The sequence below is a fragment of the Nematolebias whitei genome, chromosome 18, assembly GCF_014905685.2.
Source record: "Nematolebias whitei isolate Nwh7 chromosome 18, NemWhi1, whole genome shotgun sequence".
NCBI lineage: Eukaryota > Metazoa > Chordata > Actinopteri > Cyprinodontiformes > Rivulidae > Nematolebias > Nematolebias whitei.
In genome coordinates this window covers 22,115,129-22,134,168 of record NC_056515.1, presented here as the reverse complement: position 1 = coordinate 22,134,168, position 19,040 = coordinate 22,115,129, and the positions used below count along the sequence as shown (strand labels likewise).

General features: G+C 41.1%; 1 protein-coding gene across 1 annotated transcript; it reads left to right on the top strand.

The window, feature by feature from the left end:
- The first annotated feature begins 204 nt into the window (after positions 1-204).
- On the top strand, positions 205-18,584 carry usp20 (ubiquitin specific peptidase 20). Its single transcript, XM_037692195.1, has 24 exons — positions 205-338; positions 448-501; positions 634-696; positions 779-919; positions 1,768-1,870; positions 2,064-2,133; positions 2,234-2,347; positions 2,437-2,515; positions 3,476-3,986; positions 4,066-4,215; positions 4,893-5,005; positions 7,675-7,847; positions 11,215-11,309; positions 11,385-11,418; positions 11,499-11,544; positions 11,618-11,798; positions 11,935-12,061; positions 12,148-12,317; positions 14,266-14,347; positions 16,787-16,895; positions 16,994-17,096; positions 17,171-17,239; positions 17,333-17,499; positions 17,806-18,584. Exons 1-23 carry the CDS (start codon positions 261-263, stop codon positions 17,488-17,490), a joined length of 2,823 nt encoding a protein of 940 aa, XP_037548123.1. The 5' UTR covers positions 205-260; the 3' UTR covers positions 17,491-17,499; positions 17,806-18,584.
- The last annotated feature ends 456 nt before the right edge of the window (positions 18,585-19,040 follow it).

Below are 19,040 nucleotides of genomic sequence, written 5' to 3'. Positions count from 1 at the left end.
TCTGTGGTAAATAATGAGTTTTAACAGCTGTCATCGCTGTAGACTGGGGGTTTTTCCTCTCCTTTCATAGGTAAACACTGGGCCTGTCACTTTCTCTGCTGAGATGTCAGCCTCTGTACACACACTTGGGCTCACTTGTGAAAAGGCAGTGTGTGTTTGAGCTTTGCAGGCTGGTATGACGAAGCTACTTGCAGCCACAGCAGTCCCTCTCATGCACTAGGACACTGTGTTTTCTCATACAGCCTTCATTGTGAGAAGCTATGGCCGAGCAGGACGTTTGTCCTCACCTGGACTCAATAGGTGAGGTGACCAAGGAGGACCTGCTCCAAAAATCCCAGGTGGGTTTTATTCATTTCTAGTAAGAAAAAACAGTTTATGCCTCAGGTGTGTGTTATCTGTACTGTTGTGTGGGAGTCTAAATGTATAATTTTCCAATCTATACTTCAGGGGACCTGCCAGTCTTGTGGAGCCGGGGGCCCCAACTTGTGGGCTTGTCTTCAGGTAGGATTTGAAACTTAATTGCAGCTGCACTCTGACATGCTAACTAAAAGCGTTAATTGATTTTATGTGTTTTTATATTTATATATATATATAAAATCAGATTCTTTCTTACACTGTGTTTCTGTTGTTTAGAGTGACTGTCCATACGTTGGTTGCGGGGAGTCCTTCTGTGATCACAGCACCCAGCACGCACAGGTAAACCTTTTCTGCCTTTTACTTCTCCGGCTACCAGAAAACACAATCGATTCAAAGTGAGTTGCTTGCGTGCTCCCTGCAGGTGAAGAAGCACAACCTGACAGTGAACCTGACCACCTTCAGGATCTGGTGTTACGTGTGTGAACGGGAGGTCTTTTTGGATCAGAAGCCGGCCCTAGTTCCGGTGCCGACTGCCCCCCACCACTGCAAAGCTGCAGAGCAGGTGGGTTTTCAGATCAAATGACTTTATTTTCTGTCTCTGCTTGCTTCATACATAAAAAAAGGAGAATTTATATTATGTGTTGAAAAGCCTGTCGCGATAAACAATAAATCAATTAATCGCACGATAAATGAAAATGATCGACCTCATTTTCATTTATCGGCTTTATTGTTTCTTCGTGTCTCTCTCTTTCTACTGAAGACACTGGACGATAAAAGGCTCCACTCCGGTGCTCTTCACTGACCCCTCACTTTCTCTTTAAAATCCATTTTAACCATCCAAAATCATGTTTTTGGATGGTTAAAAGCAGCTAAGCTGAGAAGCTAAGCTACGAGCTAAGCTAACAGGCCGACCTTGGGGAAAAAACCTCCGTCTTGTCGAAGCTCCAAAATTCTTGGTTGAAACACGTGCATTCTTGTAAAAAGTTGTTTTTTTCTGCAAAAAGAATCTGAGAACTTGTGTAATGATTTTTTTAATTAAAAAGCTTTGTGTGACAAATGCTATGCTAAAGAGCTCACACCGCACGTCCGCCATTTTGAGAACCGAAAACAGGAAGGAGAGACGGCCCATGTCACGTCAAGGGGCCTCCCTCCCATTTTTCTTAAAGAGACACGCTGCTTGCTCCCTCACTATCCATCCTTCGGTTCAAACAGTCTTATATTGCCATCCGGTGGTCAAAAACGGGTACTACACGCAAAACAAATCAACATTTCTTCTTAAATTTGACAATAATGACTAATTATTGTCAAATTTCAACCAATATTATCGTTTATCGCAATGATTTCTGAGACAATTAATCGCCCAGCAAAATTTGTTATCGTGACAGGCCTGTGTGTTGATGATTTTCCCAGGATGCGGTGCACCATTCAGGGGGTCACCCCCTGAAAGCAGTGCCAATCGCTGTGGCAGAAGAAGAAGGCTCAGAATCCGAGGAGGATGAGCTCAAACCCAGAGGTACGAAATGTGTTGTTTATCGTCTCAATAGCAAAACTGGCCTTAAAGGATGGAGAAAAGCTTTCGAGCGTGCCCTAACAAACTGTAACGTGTGTTTTTTTGGAGCTAGAAGCAACAACCGTTTGACTTCTACTACATCCTATATGTAAACATATGTAAGAGCGTCGCGGGGCTTTTTCTTCTTGCCTTTTAGGCTTGACAGGAATGAAGAACATTGGAAACTCCTGTTATATGAATGCTGCTCTTCAAGCTCTGTCCAACTGGTGAGTGCTCTTATCCCCTCACGTTCAACCTAATCGTGAGTGTGCGTCTTTTTTTGTTTGTTTTCTTTCTCTGTGTTGATGTGGTTTTTGTCTTCCTCAGCCCTCCGCTCACTCAGTTCTTCCTGGACTGCAGTGGACTGGTGCGCACTGATAAGAAGCCGGCTCTGTGTAAGAGCTACCAGAAACTCATCTCAGAGCTCTGGCACAAGAAACGGTATATATAGACTGTTTTCCACTTCGTTTGCTGTAAAGCTATTTTCACATCAGCCGTTCATTCTTTAACGGTGACATCTGCCCGTTCAGGCCCAGCTACGTTGTTCCGACCAGCTTGTCTCATGGCATCAAACTGGTTAACCCCATGTTTCGAGGCTATGCTCAGCAGGTAGGCGTTTATTTCTGAATCCAACTAACAAAAACACAATCGTCTTGTCTTTCTCACATTCGAGCTAAGAGGATTTCCTTTTTTTTTTTTTGTAAAACATGTCACTCTGTCTCTGGTTTATGATTGAAAACACGTCTCACACAACTCCTGAGTCGTCGGAGTATTTCTGCAGATGACAACACTCGGGAGTTTTTCTGACAGTCTGATGTGTACGAGTAAAATGTCCTGCTGCTGCCAAACATCCTCTCTGATGCCCTTTAGGATACAGAGGATAATTAACTGGGAGCAAGAAAGTTTGGAGATTTTACATCCATTTACTTATTGTCCTATATCATATGTGCAGAATGCACATAGAAATCTGACTTTGTCTAACCCTGACAAGTTCAAGCACCTGACATTAAATTAAACCGTTCTGTTTTGCTCAGACTTTGGAATTAGACTCGAGTTTGTAAAAACTCGGAACAAACTCAGTTTGATCGAGTTCAAAAGTCTTGCTTTGTGTTTGATATTTGAACAGGATTTTTTATATTTGTTTTGTCATTAATGTCTTTAGTGGGTCTGCGTTCTGCAAAATATCCTGCTGTCGCATCTTACAGAACACAAAAAGAGGACTTGGGTCAGAATCGATGTGAAATGCTTGTGTTTACACAGTTCGTCTGTGATCGTGCAGACAGAAGCTTCTGGTGTTAACGGAGTCATTCATGGTTTTTATCAACCGAAGACGGGAGAGCACAAATGTTTCTGCACGTATCCGTGCGTTCGTTTAAGATGGCCGCCTTTTAAAACCACCCATTTTAAAGATATTGAGTTGATGTGGCCGTGGCTGAGCATCGTCCCCAGCGTGCTCAGCCGTGTGCACAGACGTGGTTGGAGCTCGTTCAAATGGAGTTTGTCATGTAAGGCGGCGGGCGACATGCGTTCCCTCGAGGAATAATCCTTCAGCTTGTTTTGTTCCACCAGGACACCCAAGAGTTTCTTCGCTGTCTGATGGACCAGCTCCACGAGGAGCTGAAGGAGCCGCTGACTGAGTGCAGCATGAGCAGGGAGGGGAGCGACGCCGACGACCGGAGAGAGGGAGACCGCTCCCCGTCCGAGGACGAATTCCTTTCTTGCGACTCCGGCTCCAGCAGCGACCGAGGGGAGGGAGGAGGGGTGGGCGACGGCGAGCTGCTCCTGCAGGACGAGTGCGACGGCTTCAGGTCCCCGTCGGTGGGAGTGGTGGGCGTCGCTCCTCCGGCGGTGATCTCGGAGAAGGAGAGGCTGAAGGAGAAGAGGGCGTCCGGCTCGCCGCTGCGCTGGGGCTCGCAGGAGATGGACGAGGACGCTGATGTGGACACTGCAGCTGAGGGGGGGCCTCCTGTGAGGGGGGAGGAGGAACAGCCGTCACCAGCACTCAACTCCGAAGTCCAAAACCAGGAGAACAACCAGACGCCTGCTTCAGGGCCGGGACAAGTCCAGAGCAACACGTCAGGTTGAAGACCAGCAGGAACATTAAACATCAGGTTTACAGTCAGTTTTTAAACGGCACCTGCGATCTGCTGTTTTTACAGAACCAGACAATGAAGCGTCCATGACCCAACCTCCGTCGACTCCCTGCAGTCCTGTCCGAACTCTGCAGGAGCTGCATCCCAAACTGTCCTCCAGCCCGCCTCGCTCCAGCCCCCTCCGCTCTGCAGGGCCTGCATACTCCTTCAAAAAGGGTGAACGCTTCTTCTGCTTCTAAGAAAGCAAAACTTATTGACATTTGTTGGCTTTTTTTTTTTTTTTTTACCTCCAGTTGAGTAAATGACACTAAGATCAGTGGGAGTCAGATGTTTTTAGTCCTTTAAGTTCAACCTTTTTCGCTGTGTAGAAAGAAAGTTTAGGTAAAAGTAGAGGGGTTTTTTTTTGTTACTGTGGTGATGTAAGTTCACAACGATCATCTGTGTTCATCCAGAAATAAGTGTTCACTCTTTTGTTCTTCACTCCAAGAATGTAGAAATGTTGATTCCTGGCTCAGTCCAAGCTCAAGTACATCAGTAACTGAGATGTACAATTTATATAGTTTTATTCTGAACAATGTGACTTTGATGATTTCTTGACTTTTCCTTCAGTACTCTGATTAAGATCATGTTAATTTAAAGAAAATGTGAAAAGAGCTGCTAATTATACTCCTAAAATTGGGTTTGCCTGTTTTTATTTTAAAAACTACACTTTATTATTAAGAATAATTATATTTGGTCTAAAACAGATTCGTGTTCACTGCTGTAATAGTAAATATTAACAATTCTTTTATGATTTGAGTTTTAACATTAGATGACTACATTTGAAGATCGAGGAATAGATTATAAAATAGAAATTGAGCCTTAAAGTGATATTCTGCCCATTTTTCTTCCAGCTCAGCTGCTGCTCAGTTGCAGAAAGAAGAAGCAGTTCCACTTCCGCAGCGTGATCTCGGACATCTTCGACGGCTCCATCCTGAGTCTGGTCCAGTGTTTAACTTGTGACAGGGTGAGACGTGCTTCACATGTTTTAACGCCAGGGGGCGCTCCGCACACATCCAAACACTCATGTAGTATAATACTTTAGGACAGGGCTATTCAACTAAACTGCTCAGGGGGACACAGTTTCTGAAAGACATCAGCTCAGGGGCCGGACCGCCAGCGATTAAAGGCATTATGTAAATAAACCAAGTTTTACAAAGACCCGTTACCTTTAAATGTGTTTATTTTATTGCATTGAATTATAAATGCAACTAGAAAATTTGCATTTCCTGTGAAAATGCAGTGTGAATGCTTCTTGCTGAAGAACCTGCTGAAAAACAGCTGAAATTAGCTGAAAAGGAAGAACAAATCTAAGTTAGCAGAAGAAAGCAGAAGTGGAAATTTATTTCCCCAAAACAGCGGAATAGTAGCTAAAGAAATGTAGAAAAAAGCTTAAATTTCCTAAAGGAAACTGAGCTTAATTGTGCCCACTAATGTTGAAAGAAGCAGAAATTAGCACAGTAAAGTTGGAATTATCTGCAAAAAGATTAAATTTGCCTAAAGCAGCTGAATAGTAGCTACAACAAGTAGAAATAAGCTTAAATTACCAGAAGGAAGTAAAGTGAGCAGAAATGTGCCCACTAAGGCTGAAAGAAGCAGAAATGTGCACAAAAAATTTGAACTTGTATGAAAACAGCAGACATTTTCCCAAAACAGCTGAATAGTAGCTAAAACAAGCAAATAAAAAAGCTTGCAAGATCAGACAAGATGCGTTTGTGCTTAAAGTATGAGTTGAGGATGACTCCCAACTACTATTACATCAAACTTTAGCTTTGCATCTGTAAATATGACTAAAAGGCCCGACGTACTCCATCCGAAGTGTCGAAATCGTCTCTCATTGACAAAGTTGCGTGACAAAAATTGCGTCATTTTGTTAGCAGAGCAGCTACGCCTGCCCCTTCTTGACGTAAGATCCAGGACGTTTTTTTTTCTCACAGGCGTATGAGCCAAGTGTGTGATTGGTCAGAAATTTGTGGGCGTGGTTGTCAATGTGGAAATGTGCCCTGACATTCCTTGAAAATGTTACTTGAGAATTGTTATGATTGAACTAATTGTTTGAAAAAAAGGGGCAGATATAATAAGATTTTTTTCTTCTTTCTGCTGCCTTTCATTTTAAATCTCCTGTATTTTTTATATAGTTATGAAACTGTTTTGTATTTTTAAAATGAATAAACTTTATACCATACCATACCATGCATTCAGCTGTACAGCTCCTAAAACACACTGAATTAGCAAAATGGCCAAAAACTCCTGGATGGAGATGGTGCAGACATCGTGTATGGAGGAGTCAGTCTGGACAAGTGTGGTGCTCTCTTCTTGATAGAATTAGCTGTGGCAGCCATCTTGAATTGGTTAACACCAAACATTTATGAGTGATTCATAATAGGCCTGTCACAATAAACAATAAATCAATGAATCTCATGATAAATGAAAATTATCGACCTCGTTTTCATTTATCAGCTTTATTGTTTGTTCGTGTCGCTCTCTTTCTGAAGACACAAGATGACAAAAAGTTCAACTCCAGTGCTCTTCACTGACCCCTCCTTTTTTCTTTAAAATCCGTTTTAACCGTCCAAAATCACGTTTTTAGATCGTTAAATGCAGCTAACTGAGATGCTAAGCTACGAGCTAAGCTAACAGGCCGACCTCGAGAAAAAAAACCTCTGTCTTGTTGAAGCTCCAAAATTCACGGTTGAAACTCGTGCCTTCGTGTAAAAATTTGTTTTTCTCTGCAAAAAGAAGCTGAGAACTTGTTTACTGATATTTTATTAAAAAGCTTTGTGTGAAAAATGCTATGCTAAAGAGCTCAAACCACACGGAGCGTCCGCCATTTTGAGAACCATAAAACAGGAAGGAGAGAGCCCATGTCACGTCAAGGGGCCTCCCTCCCATTTTTCTTAGAGACACGCTGCTCACTCCCTCACTATCCATCCTTCAGTTCAAACAGTCTTATACTGCCATCTGGTGGTCATAAAAAGATACTACACTCAAAACAAATCAACCAACATCTCTTCTTAAACAGTTTTGTCGTTTATTGCAATAATTTCTGAGACAATTAATCGCCCAGCAAAGTTTGTTATTGTGACAGGCCTAATTCATAACATATTTTGCTAACTGAGAGAAGTAATGCCAACATTTATTGCCAACAATTTAGGCAAACATGTTTGGCTGTGGGTAGTGCTCGGAGCATGTGTTGGAAACGATGCTCAGCTACTACCACACCAAATTTAGCTCAGTCTCAGGCTTAGCCCTTTATGAGTTTGCTAAGGTTGCTTAGCTGTGGCGGCCATCTTGAAATGCGTTAACTCCAAATGTTAATTAATTGCAAATGAACCAGTGATTACCAATACTTAATTATTTTTTTTAAATTAAAAGTATTAGTTCAGTGCTTCGTGAGATTATTTTGCTAACACAAAAGGCAAAGAAACACAGACATGGACAAAAACAAACAGATCTATTGATCAGACATGAATGAAAACAAAACGAAAATCCACATTTTTGTACGAACATCAGCTGAAATCATTTCCTGTCATCTTACTGCCTGAACATGTCGACGTTAAAGAAATTTAAAACCTGGTTGTACTTTCGCTGCTCGATGCATGCAGTTTAATCCAGCGCTGTGTGAATGTGGGACAGGTTTCCACCACTGTAGAAACCTTCCAGGATTTATCTCTCCCCATTCCTGGGAAAGAAGACTTGGCAAAGCTGCACTCCTCCATCCACCAGAACCTGCCGGTGAAGACCGGGGTCTGTCCCGACACTTACGGCTCGCAGGGCTGGATCTCCTACATCATGGACTCCATCCGCCGGTCAGTGAACCTCATCTAGTCAGTAGACTTTACCAACATGTACATGATGACATGCTCCATATGCATCAGTCACACTTGGGAAGGGGTTCATTACGGCGTCACCTTCAAGGTGCGGGTGAGAGAAATGTGGCCGCAGGACACGGTTTTCCACAGAGAATGCAGACAAGTAGAATCTTGAGTTTTCACACTCGCGTCTTTCCTTGTAAAACGTCCACTTCATTTCTCTGGAAATCCACCACATCAGGGATTCCAGGAAAATGAACATCAACAGCAGTGAAGGTGTTTGTAAAGTTTTCAGCAGGTGAGGACACGCAGCGAGCGTCACCAAAACTTTAAAGTTAGCCCATGCATTTAAAGCCTTCTCCTTTGTTGTACCTATACAGCTTTAAAAAAAAAAATCTACTTCTCTGTGACCCCACATTCCTATTTACAGAAACTCAACATCTAAATAGCCAGTGGTCATAAAAACAAATCCATACCACCCTTATCGCTGCTGGGTGTCACGTTCCACTACAGCAGAATGACATGATTCATGATGACAGATGAGAGCCCTTCTTCATCTAGCTGTGAGGGCTGAGAGGTGTTTTTAAGGCCTGCAGGGGGATTTATCTGACAAAGACTCATCTACCATGTTTTCTGGCATATAAGTCACAGATTTGTCAGCCCTGTGGTTTATACACTGAAGCGACTTCTATACGTTTTTTTTTCTCCCATATTCATAATGCTATTTTTGACTGATGCTTTAATTTTTCGAAGAACTTCAACAGCGAGTCCTCCCGTGCACGCTCGCTTCACTCAGCTGGCGCAGGCGGAGGAACGCTGGAGAGCTAGTGGCTCCGGCCGCGATGGATGGTTGGATGGTGCCGCGCCGCCCAGGCAAAATTCCAATTCAATTCAACCTTTATTTCGACAAATAAATCACGTTGAGCCTCGAAGACTCATTTACAAGTGAGATCTGTTTAGACGGACAAAAAAAGTAATGAAACGACACGTGTAGGAATTGGAGGCAAAAAAAAAAAATCCTATCAAACTTTTTTGTTGAGAAGAAAAACCTGATATTGAAAAAAACACCTCGCACATACAAGCACATGGCGACGTAGACATTCCGCAGGCGGGGGGGAAACAACAAGTGCGGTGAGCATGTCCAAGGACGCTCTCGAGGGCGCTGTAGGAGTTCTGGTAAGGATGGAATAATCAACCAGTTCCCTCCGGTGAGATCCGTAAACATTCTTGAGGGAATGGGAATGTCGGGGAATGGTCAAAGACAACACATGTGGTAATCCAAGAGTCCTGAAATGATGACACAATGTTTATTCAGCTGGTTTCCTCAGGTTGATCAGTTGGAATTCCTCAATGGGGGGGCAGAGCGTCAGATTACACGTCCTCCAGGCGAATTCAGATGTGAGGTGGACTGCAAGGCCAGCCAAGGGAGCCATATTCAGATAAACACACGATTGTTTTGGGGACAGGCAGAACTTTAATGACATCCACCTTGAGTCTGTGTTGGTCCACTCGGTTCCTAAATGTCCAAATTACATGGCCACACCGATGGACCGTGCCTGAGAATAAACCCCGAGATCTGATCCATTCTGCCAAAAAATAAATAAATGCATAATTTAGGGGGAGTGGTGGCGCAGAGGTTAGAAGATGGGCCTGTGATTGGAAAGTCACAGGCTCAACTCCGGGTATCGTCTGAATAAAAAGTAAACGCGACGGGTCAGCGTGATGCATAATAAATGCGACTTATGCGCCGAAGCAACTTATATATGATGCTTTTTTGACTGATACGACTAATACTCTGAAGCGACTTATACGCCGGAACATATGGTAATTGGTCAAATTAGTTATTTTGGATCTCCTTTATTCTCCTGCCTGATATGGAAACTGATACCTGTAACCAGCAGGGAGCAATAAACATGCGGTTAGAATAAAATAATGCAGCTCGTCTTTGGTTGATGCTGACTGATTTACATCTTACCTGCTTTTTCTTATGTTTAGATTAAAGTACAAGAAAAGGAGATGAGGAAAGAAGTTTTAAATTGCCTTTAAAGGAAAGTGTAATAATTATCTGAGTGACTTCAGTGACTCGGCTCATTATGTTGGCAGTTTGTGATAAAAAAAACGATAGAGGCTACTGTTTGTTAAAGCGTAGGGGAGGAGATTTACTTCCTGTGCATATTTGCTTACTCGTGAAAAATATAAGCTGTGTCATCGTCTGTTTTAGCACAGAGATGTACAGGTAGCAACAAGTAGCTCCAGGTTTTAAAAAGACTTATCATATAAGTTCTTTATCGGTTCTGTAGAGAGGCGTAAATCAGTCAGTGCTGCGGATCCAGTTTGTGAAGTTTAGATGTTTCATTGTAACGTTTCATTTTTATTCCTTTCAGCAAATTCCCAGACAGGTTCATAAAATGGTTCAATGAAATTTTGAATTGAAAATAAGACTATGGTGATGAACATAAATAGACTGATACGTGAACTTTTTCTTCTTAGTTCAGTGGCTTTTTATGCTCAGCTTTCTTGAAAAGGACATTTCACATATTTTGAAGTAGGATTACGTGGAAAGGTTATATCTTAATGTTGATGACTTTTTGACCAGCCTCAAATTGAATAAACACTTTAGTTTTGACAGGATTTACGAGCTAAAGGCTAGTTTGAGACCAAATGTTCGACCAACGCTGTCAGTTTTGCATTACGCGGGTATTTACGTGGATATCTATGGTTATTTGCAAGTGCGACTGGGGATTACCCTGTAGTTTTTTTTTTTTGTTTACCAAATTAACCGTGATGCCAAAGTGACAGCGGTGTAAAAGTTTATATAACAGCATTTACAGGAACTGCTAGGAAATGTTTAAGATTAGTGTTTTAAGGCTTCGCCTGCTGATTCGTTTGGGCTAATTGATGTTAGCTCGTCAATACGGTCAGAGTAGACTCGCTTCTAAAACATATTTTGCTACTTTAAATCGATCTATAATCTTCAAAGTTTCTCAGCAGTTCATTAAAATGTTGTTTACTAAACCTTTAATTTGCCATCAGTTTTTTCACCATATGTTTTTTGGCAGAAATGGATAATTCCTGCAGGAAATGCTACAGCTCGCTGCTTCTAGTTGCTCTTAAACCATACAGCTGTATGCAAATAACTGAACTGTGTGTGTAAACAAAAAAACAAACATTTAAATCATCTTATCAATTTTTGCTGATTGGGGTCAGCAATCTACTTTGAACTCTTTTAGCAAATCACTCCTGCCAGACTTAAACTCTTTTTTCTCCAAAGTGAGGCCATTCAAAGAACTATCAGCAGGTAAGATATTGATTATTCATAACCTCTGTGGTGTTCATGGTGTGTTCGTGTTGTGTTTTTGAACAGGTTTGTCGTCTCGTGCATCCCGAGCTGGTTTTGGGGGCCCATGGTAATGCTGGAGGACTGCCTTGCTGCATTTTTTGCTGCAGATGAACTCAAAGGTAAAGATGACTCGAGTGCGCTTTAACCTGAGCTCATTATCGTGTCTGAATTTACGTTCCTGCTCTTTGCTCCAGGAGACAACATGTACAGCTGTGAGCGATGTAAAAAGTGAGTTTGGACCAGAAATGCTGAGTAAACTGAGTGTCATTCATGGTTTTTGAATTCATTTTATCATTTTGTTTGAACAGACTGCGAAATGGTGTCAAATACTGCAAAGTGCTTAAACTCCCAGAGGTAGGCTTTTTTAAAAACAAATCACATTTGTTGCTGCTTTGAGTGTTCTCAGTATTTCATGTTTCTGGTTTAGATTCTTTGCATTCACCTGAAACGTTTCCGGCACGAGGTCATGTATTCGTTCAAGATCAGCAATCACGTGTCCTTCCCTCTGGAGGGCCTTGACATGCGACCTTTCCTGGCTAAGGAGAGCCCGTCTCAAGTCACCACTTACGATCTGCTGTCGGTCATCTGCCACCACGGCACAGCAGGAAGTACGAGACAAGAGGGTTTCCTCCAGATGAGAGGAACTCTTGGTTGTTGTTTCTTTTAACGGGAACTGGGCATGCACGTTTTATCTTTTTTCTTCATAAATCTGTTCACTATTTTCTCCTGCTTTTTCTTCACCAGGTGGACATTACATAGCTTACTGTCAGAATGTGATCAATGGTCAGTGGTACGAGTTTGATGACCAGTATGTGACAGAAGTCCATGAGACTGTGGTGCAGAACGCTGAGGCCTATGTGCTGTTCTACAGGTGAGTACAGGCTCTTATCACTGTACATTCACAAGCCACAGTTTGATTTAAAAGTGTTTTTTTTTTTTTTAAAACAATCCCCACAGGAAAAGCAGCGAGGAGTCGGTCAGAGAGAGGCAGAAGGTGGTGGCTCTGGCAAACATGAAGGAGCCCAGCCTGCTGCAGTTCTACATCTCCAGAGAATGGCTGAACAAGTTCAACACTTTCGCAGAGCCGGGCCCCATCAGCAATCAAACGTTTCTTTGTCAACACGGAGGTCTGCATCAAATACGTCGTATGTCTGTGATCAGAGTCATGTCTTTGTGTATCTAAGTGAACAAACAGTACAGGAAAATCACATAAAGTTCACTCATTCTTTGATTGTTTACTATGTATAATATGTATAGTATAAGTATACTATTCAGCTTGCAGACAAAATGTCAATATTCGCTATTTAAACATAAAGTTTTAGGAGTGTTAAAGAAGCTCTAAACTGTATCAAAATGGAATACTGAAATACCATTTTTAGTATACAGTAGTCCCTCGTTTACCACTGGGGATCCGTACCCTGAAGCCCCGTGGTAGTAGTACAAGTAGTAAGTAGTAGTTTATTTTAGTATTTATATATTATGACATTTTAAACTCTTACCACACTTTTGAAATATTCCGAAAAATGTTTCTAAACTCTAAATGTTCTAAAAAAAAAGCACAGAATGTCATGATTTCAGCTCCCCGTCTCCTGCTGCACTCTTGGCCACGCCCACTTCTCCGCTGCAGAGCGGAGATCGTGACATGCTGCAGAAGGAAGTATCTCCTGCAGCAGGTGCTAAATAATTTAAAACAATTTATTTTAAATAAAAATTCCATACGAAACCGCGATAGAGCGAGTCGGCGAAAGACGAACCGCGAAGTAGCGAGGGACTACTGTGTTTTACCAGTATTCTCAGTGGTGGGCACGGTTCCACTAATCTGCTTATAGTGGAACTAACTTTCCAATTAGCTGATTAGCATTTTTACAAACTTTGAATATTTAGTTGAATTAGCTTCTGCTAAATTTAAATCCGATAAATTATTTTAAAAACAGTTCACCACACTATAGGCGTACAGGAGAACGGTGATTTACACAGAGTGATGCTAGGCAAAGCTAAGCACCACCCGGTGATGTCACCACCTTCACAGTGCCCCCCCCCCCCCATATCTACCACAACAGTCTGACTCGTGGTGTCAGTTTACAGCCAATAATAGAGATTTTAACATAAATGCCAAATCAAACTAGAACAGGAAAATAACGTGAAAAACCCATTTTCACACTCAAACATAGTAAACGGTAAGAAACATTGCTCGCATAATTCCTACCCAGCATGCCTTGCAACGCTCACACAGTCTCTGGGACGAGACTCTCTCACATTTCACACATTTTTAATACAAACAGATTTATTACCGAGAGAATATAGATGATGACACAGCAACGTTGTAGTTAGTTTATAAAAGTAGTTAACCACAAAGAGGATCACCAAAGTGAGTTGGTAAATGACACGAGGGAGACGTCCGACACACATTGAACGCATCGCTCTGTTTCAGCACAGCCGAGTTCTGCTTCACCTCTTTGGTTCTGATGGACCATATTAATTTCTGAAAGCTCACCTCTGAACAGGATATGAACGATTTACCTGTGATTTATGAACCGTTTTGAGTTGTGTTCACTTACAACATTGTCACATTACAGACAGTTACAGTGTCAGAGACAGCAGTGTGTGATAAAAGTTAACCCTTTAACCTCAGTGAAGCTAATTTTTTTGTTTGTGAATTAGCAGTTAGTGTTTCCGTCTTCTTGGTTAGCTGTGCCCACCACTACTTGTTTATCAAAAGCTAAATCAGGCTTAAAAATAATAAAATGAGATGCTTTAAAGACATTATAAACTGTAATGTATGACTGTACAGAAAATAATAACTTTTCTCTAGCAATTTGTGTATTTTCAATCTTGTAATTAAGCTATGTGGCATTAGAAGCTAAGAGATGCAGCATGTTTGTTTTAAGTATAGTTATAAGTTGCTCATTTACGTTTTCTAATGAGACAAACGTGGCTGTCATTTTTGAGAGGTTGATCGTGATTTTAGAGAAATACAGAAAAAATAGGGTTTACTTTTCATCTTGGTGAACAAAAAAAAAACTGGTACTCTGTAGGATTTCTTGACTGATCTAAATATATTTTATCTCTTCTCAGGCATCTCTCCGAATAAGTACCACTACATCGATGATCTAGTTGTGATAGTTCCTCAAAATGTGTGGGAATACCTTTACAACAGGTAAATGTCCAAAAAGGTTATGATTTAGATAAACAGTGTAATTAGCAATTTAAATAAAACGACAGCCCAAAGTCCAGTTTTGTTCTGTATCACTTTATGAACAATCATTATCTTACCTGTAGTAGATGACTCTTTGAATTACTTTTTTTGGTTCAAATATAATTACATTTTATTTAATTATTAACCTTTTGTTTAAGCAAACAAATCCCATTGAGCTCACAGATCTCTTTCAAGGGAGACCTAGTTGAAGACTCAATCTGCACTACTTCAGGTGGTTTTTAACTGGATATTGTTTTCTCTGTTCAATTTGTCTCCGTGTTCTAACAAACGTACTGCCCACACAACTAGGTGTTGATAACATTCACATAAACTACATATTAATATACAGAGAAAAAACATACTTACCTTTACTAAATCTTCTCCCCAGACTTGTTTTTTATATCCATTTGATTTCCTTTCAGTTATTAAACATTTACAGCACCATTTCTATAAAGCTCTGTATCTCCTGTCCACATGGATCTACTCTAAACAGACCTTTTAAAGATCTGTTTTCTGGAAAGCGTTTACTCTTTCTTTTTTTTCTTTCCTCACCAAAACTTTGTGTCAGGGAGGTATAAATACAGCAGAAAATCTTTGTACAAATATCTGAAGTAAGATGGGCGGGGTCTATTTCTGACCAGACTGAGTGGAGCCACAGTGCTGCCACCTCCAAACAACTCTAGTTTTCTAAATTTAGTAGCAGTTTATGGAAACATTATTTTGTCAACCTTTACACTGTTTATTTGAACTACTTGGTTATTATCCGTAGAATTGTGTAATCATTTGGAAGCTCAAGCAGCAGCTTTAGTTAGGCCTGTCGCGATAAACAATAAATCAATTAATCAATTAATCGCATGATAAATTAAAATTATCAACCTCATTTTCATTTATCGGCTTTATTGTTTCTTCATGTCTCTCTCTTTCTATTTAAGACACTGGATGACAAAAGGCTCAACTCCAGTGTTCTTCACTGACCCCTCCCTTTCTCTTTTCTCATTAAAATCCATTTTAACAGTCCAAAATTGTGTTTTAGGATCGATAAAAGCAGCTAAACTGAGAAGCTAAGCTACGAGCTAAGCTAACAGGCCGACCTCGGGAAAAATCCTCCGTCTTGTCGAGCTCCAAAAATTCACGGTTGAAACCCGTGCCTTCATGTAAAAATTTGTTTTTCTCTGCAAAACGAAGCTGAGAACTTGTTTACTAATTTTTTATTAAAAGCTTTTTGTGAAAAATGCTATGCGAAAGAGCTCAAACCACACAGCGTCCACCATGTCACCATGTCACGTCAAGGGGCCTCCCTCCCATTTTTTTTAAAGAGACACGCTGCTCCAGTGTTGCCAGGTGAGAAATGTAGGATTATCGTACTAGAGACATAAAATTATCGTATTTTGAGGGAAATCATCGTACACACGTCATAACCAAAATAACAAATCTATTTATGCACTATAGTAGTGATGGGTCCGCTTCCAGACGTTCTGCTTCTTCTTCTTTTCTTTACTCATGGGGCGGGTTCAGCGGACTATTCAGCCAATCATGGCCGTTGTTCTGAGGCAAACGCAAACACGTCACTCGTAGGTCACATTTAGAAAAGCACGATTGGCTGGAATTTCCAGCCAATCGTGCTTCTGTTTGCGGACACAGAAGCCTTCAGGGTTCACAAAAAAACTCCGACAGACAGTTGCGAGAGGCTGATGACAACCGATTACAACCACACATTCACGGAATGGTCAAATTATCGTATATTTGGCCTTTTTTGGGATTATTGATCGTACATCGTACAGAGGGCAAAATTGTCGTACAAATACGATAATTATCGTACACCTGGCAACACCGCGCTGCTCTCTCCCTCACTTTCCATCCTTCGGTTCACACAGTCTTATACTGCCATCCAGTGGCCAAGAAAGTTATTATACTCAAAACAAAATATTTCTTCTAAAATTGGACAATTACTAATTATTGTTAAATTTCAAACAATATTATCGTTTATCGCAATAATTTCTGAGACAATTAATCGCCCAGCAAAATTTGTTATTGTGGCAGGCCTTGCTGTAGTACTTCCAGCAGGAATGTCTTAATTTTTTTTTAAATACCGTATTTTTCGAACTATAAGGCGCATTAAGTGAAACAAAACAGTCAGATAAGTCAAACTTTATTCAACTCATTCACAATAACCACATAAAATGGGTTTGAGGTCAATAAGCACAACCAGGATTAATACATAAGGTGCACTGGATTTTAAGGCTCATTGTCGATTTTTGAAACAATTAAAGGATTTTAAATGCACCTTGTAATCCAAAAAATACGGCAACCATTTAATGTGAAACCTTTCATTAGGACAAAGTGCTAATTTGTCACTCTGACTTCTGATAACTTTTTGCTTTCTTGTTTTTACGCTTTCAGTTTTGGAGGCGGCCCAGCCGTCAACCACCTGTACATGTGCGCCATCTGTCAGGTGGAGATCGAAGCTCTGGCCAAACGCAGGAAAACTGAAATTGACACCTTCATCAAGGTTAACACCTGTACCCTGACAGCTTTTGTTTACTTTGGTAAGTCTACCTTTATGCTTGGTTGTTGAGCTTGTAAGACCTTTTTGTTTCTCGTCTACAGTTGAACAAAGAGTTTCAGGCTGAGGAGGCTCCCACAGTGATCCTGTGTATCAGCATGCAGTGGTTCAGAGAGTGGGAGAGCTTTGTGAAGGGCAAAGACAATGGTATGGAGAGAAACTTTAGAGCTGCACATTCAAGTGTATCCTTCTGTCTTTAAACATACTTCTCCCCCTCTCAGAGCCTCCTGGTCCTATTGACAACAGTAAAATTGGTGTGATGAAAGGAGGACACATTCAGCTGAAGCAAGGTAAACCTCTACTCGGTCAGAAAGGCGTGCAAGGAGAAATGAAGACAATCGATGAGTCGTTGAGGATATTTTTGCTGCGTTTTTTCAATTCAGGTGCAGACTACGGACAGATTTCAGAGGAGACATGGCAGTACTTGTTGGGCATATATGGAGGAGGTCCTGAGATCGCAATTAGACAGACGGTGGCCCCTGCCGACCCCGACAGTCTTCACGGAGAGAGGAAGATCGAGGCCGAGACGAGAGCACTTTGAGTTTAACAGGTTGGAATCGTTACTGCATCCTGTTCACGCACGATGATCGTTTAGAACATCGTATGTGCATTTACACAGACTTGTGTCTGAACGTTCGACTTGAAGCTTTGGGTCTCGGAACGCGAGCCAACACCAGCTACTTTTCTAGCCTCAGTCACACAAGCTCGTAAATTCCTTCAGGCCAGCAGAGAGCACGAGATCTGCACATGTGGCCAAGATTACCGGAGGCTCGTCCACAGCTGGAAATCCACTCGAGAGTCGGGGGTTTAGAATAAGTTGCTTCTTAACTTGTGTTTCTTTTGTTTTAATCCACAGGTCATGTGACTCTTTTCCACTCCTCGCAAGAAGCTGAGTGATTTGCACCTTGGTGAAGAAGCATTGTGAGCACTTTGTAACTGTAGCAGTGCATCATGTTAAAGACGGAGGACGAGGAAACGGTACTTAAACATCACATTCATGAGATAGCTCTGAAGTTCAGTGTTAGGGTGTATAAAATAAGGCTTTGTGGAGCTGTTTTTACTAGCCGTGGTGTCCGCTGTAGTAGCTAGACGTTACGTGCCGCTTCACTGGTTGTTGCAGGCAGACGGCTGCCGGCGTCACGAACCTGAACGCCGAAAATAACTTTTTCATTGAAGCAACAAATGAGACACATGAACCGGCTTTCTGTTGCCCGTCTGTTTACTAGTTACGTAGCAACGAAGCTAAGACACAAAGCGAGGGATCCCAAACAAACAAAACTTGCACTTCAACCGTAGATCGTGCACCGAGCCCTCGGGAATGAAAGTCTTCTTTTTCTGTTTGTTTTGGCCGGTGAAACGATCCTAGCAGGTTTGTTTATATGTAAACAGCATGCATGTGTGGGTTGTGCACATGTCATTTCTGAAACTGCATGCAGCTGCAAGTAAGAGCCCTGCACACACAGGCTGAACTGCTCACACTGCAAACTTAAGTGTTACGTTTAAAGTTTTTTAAATATAAAGCTGCTTTTGTATAGTTTCTGCAAGTGCTCACATCAAATTAGGCATAAGGGTATATATATATATATATATATATATATATATATAATGTGAATGTTAATATTTCATATTAGAACAAGATAAAGAGAGGAATATATGAGGTGTTAAGAGAATCTTGTGCAACAAATCATCTTAATGGGCCTTTCTGATGAGTTTTACAGAAATGTTTTTTGAGCGTCAGTGTAAACGTCTCAGGATGACAAAACGTTGTCTGTCAGCAAGAAAAAAGTTTGTATGAACAGCTTGTTGAGATAGGTCAAATTTGTTCATTCTTTTAATTGTTTGTTGAATTTGGAAATATATATATATATATATTTTTGTTTTTCAGGTGAGCCAAAAATATTTAAACTGAAAATATTTGTGCATCTGTAGATTTTTTTAAAACTTTTTAATTTCTGTAGATTTCCCCCCTCCATTTGTTGCACTGTGTCCTCATACCTCCCTCTTTTGTTTGAAATTGGTTATGTAATGACAGTGGAATTGTTTTTTTGTTTTTTTTTGTCAGCATCCAGTTTTCTAATTATTTAAACTTGA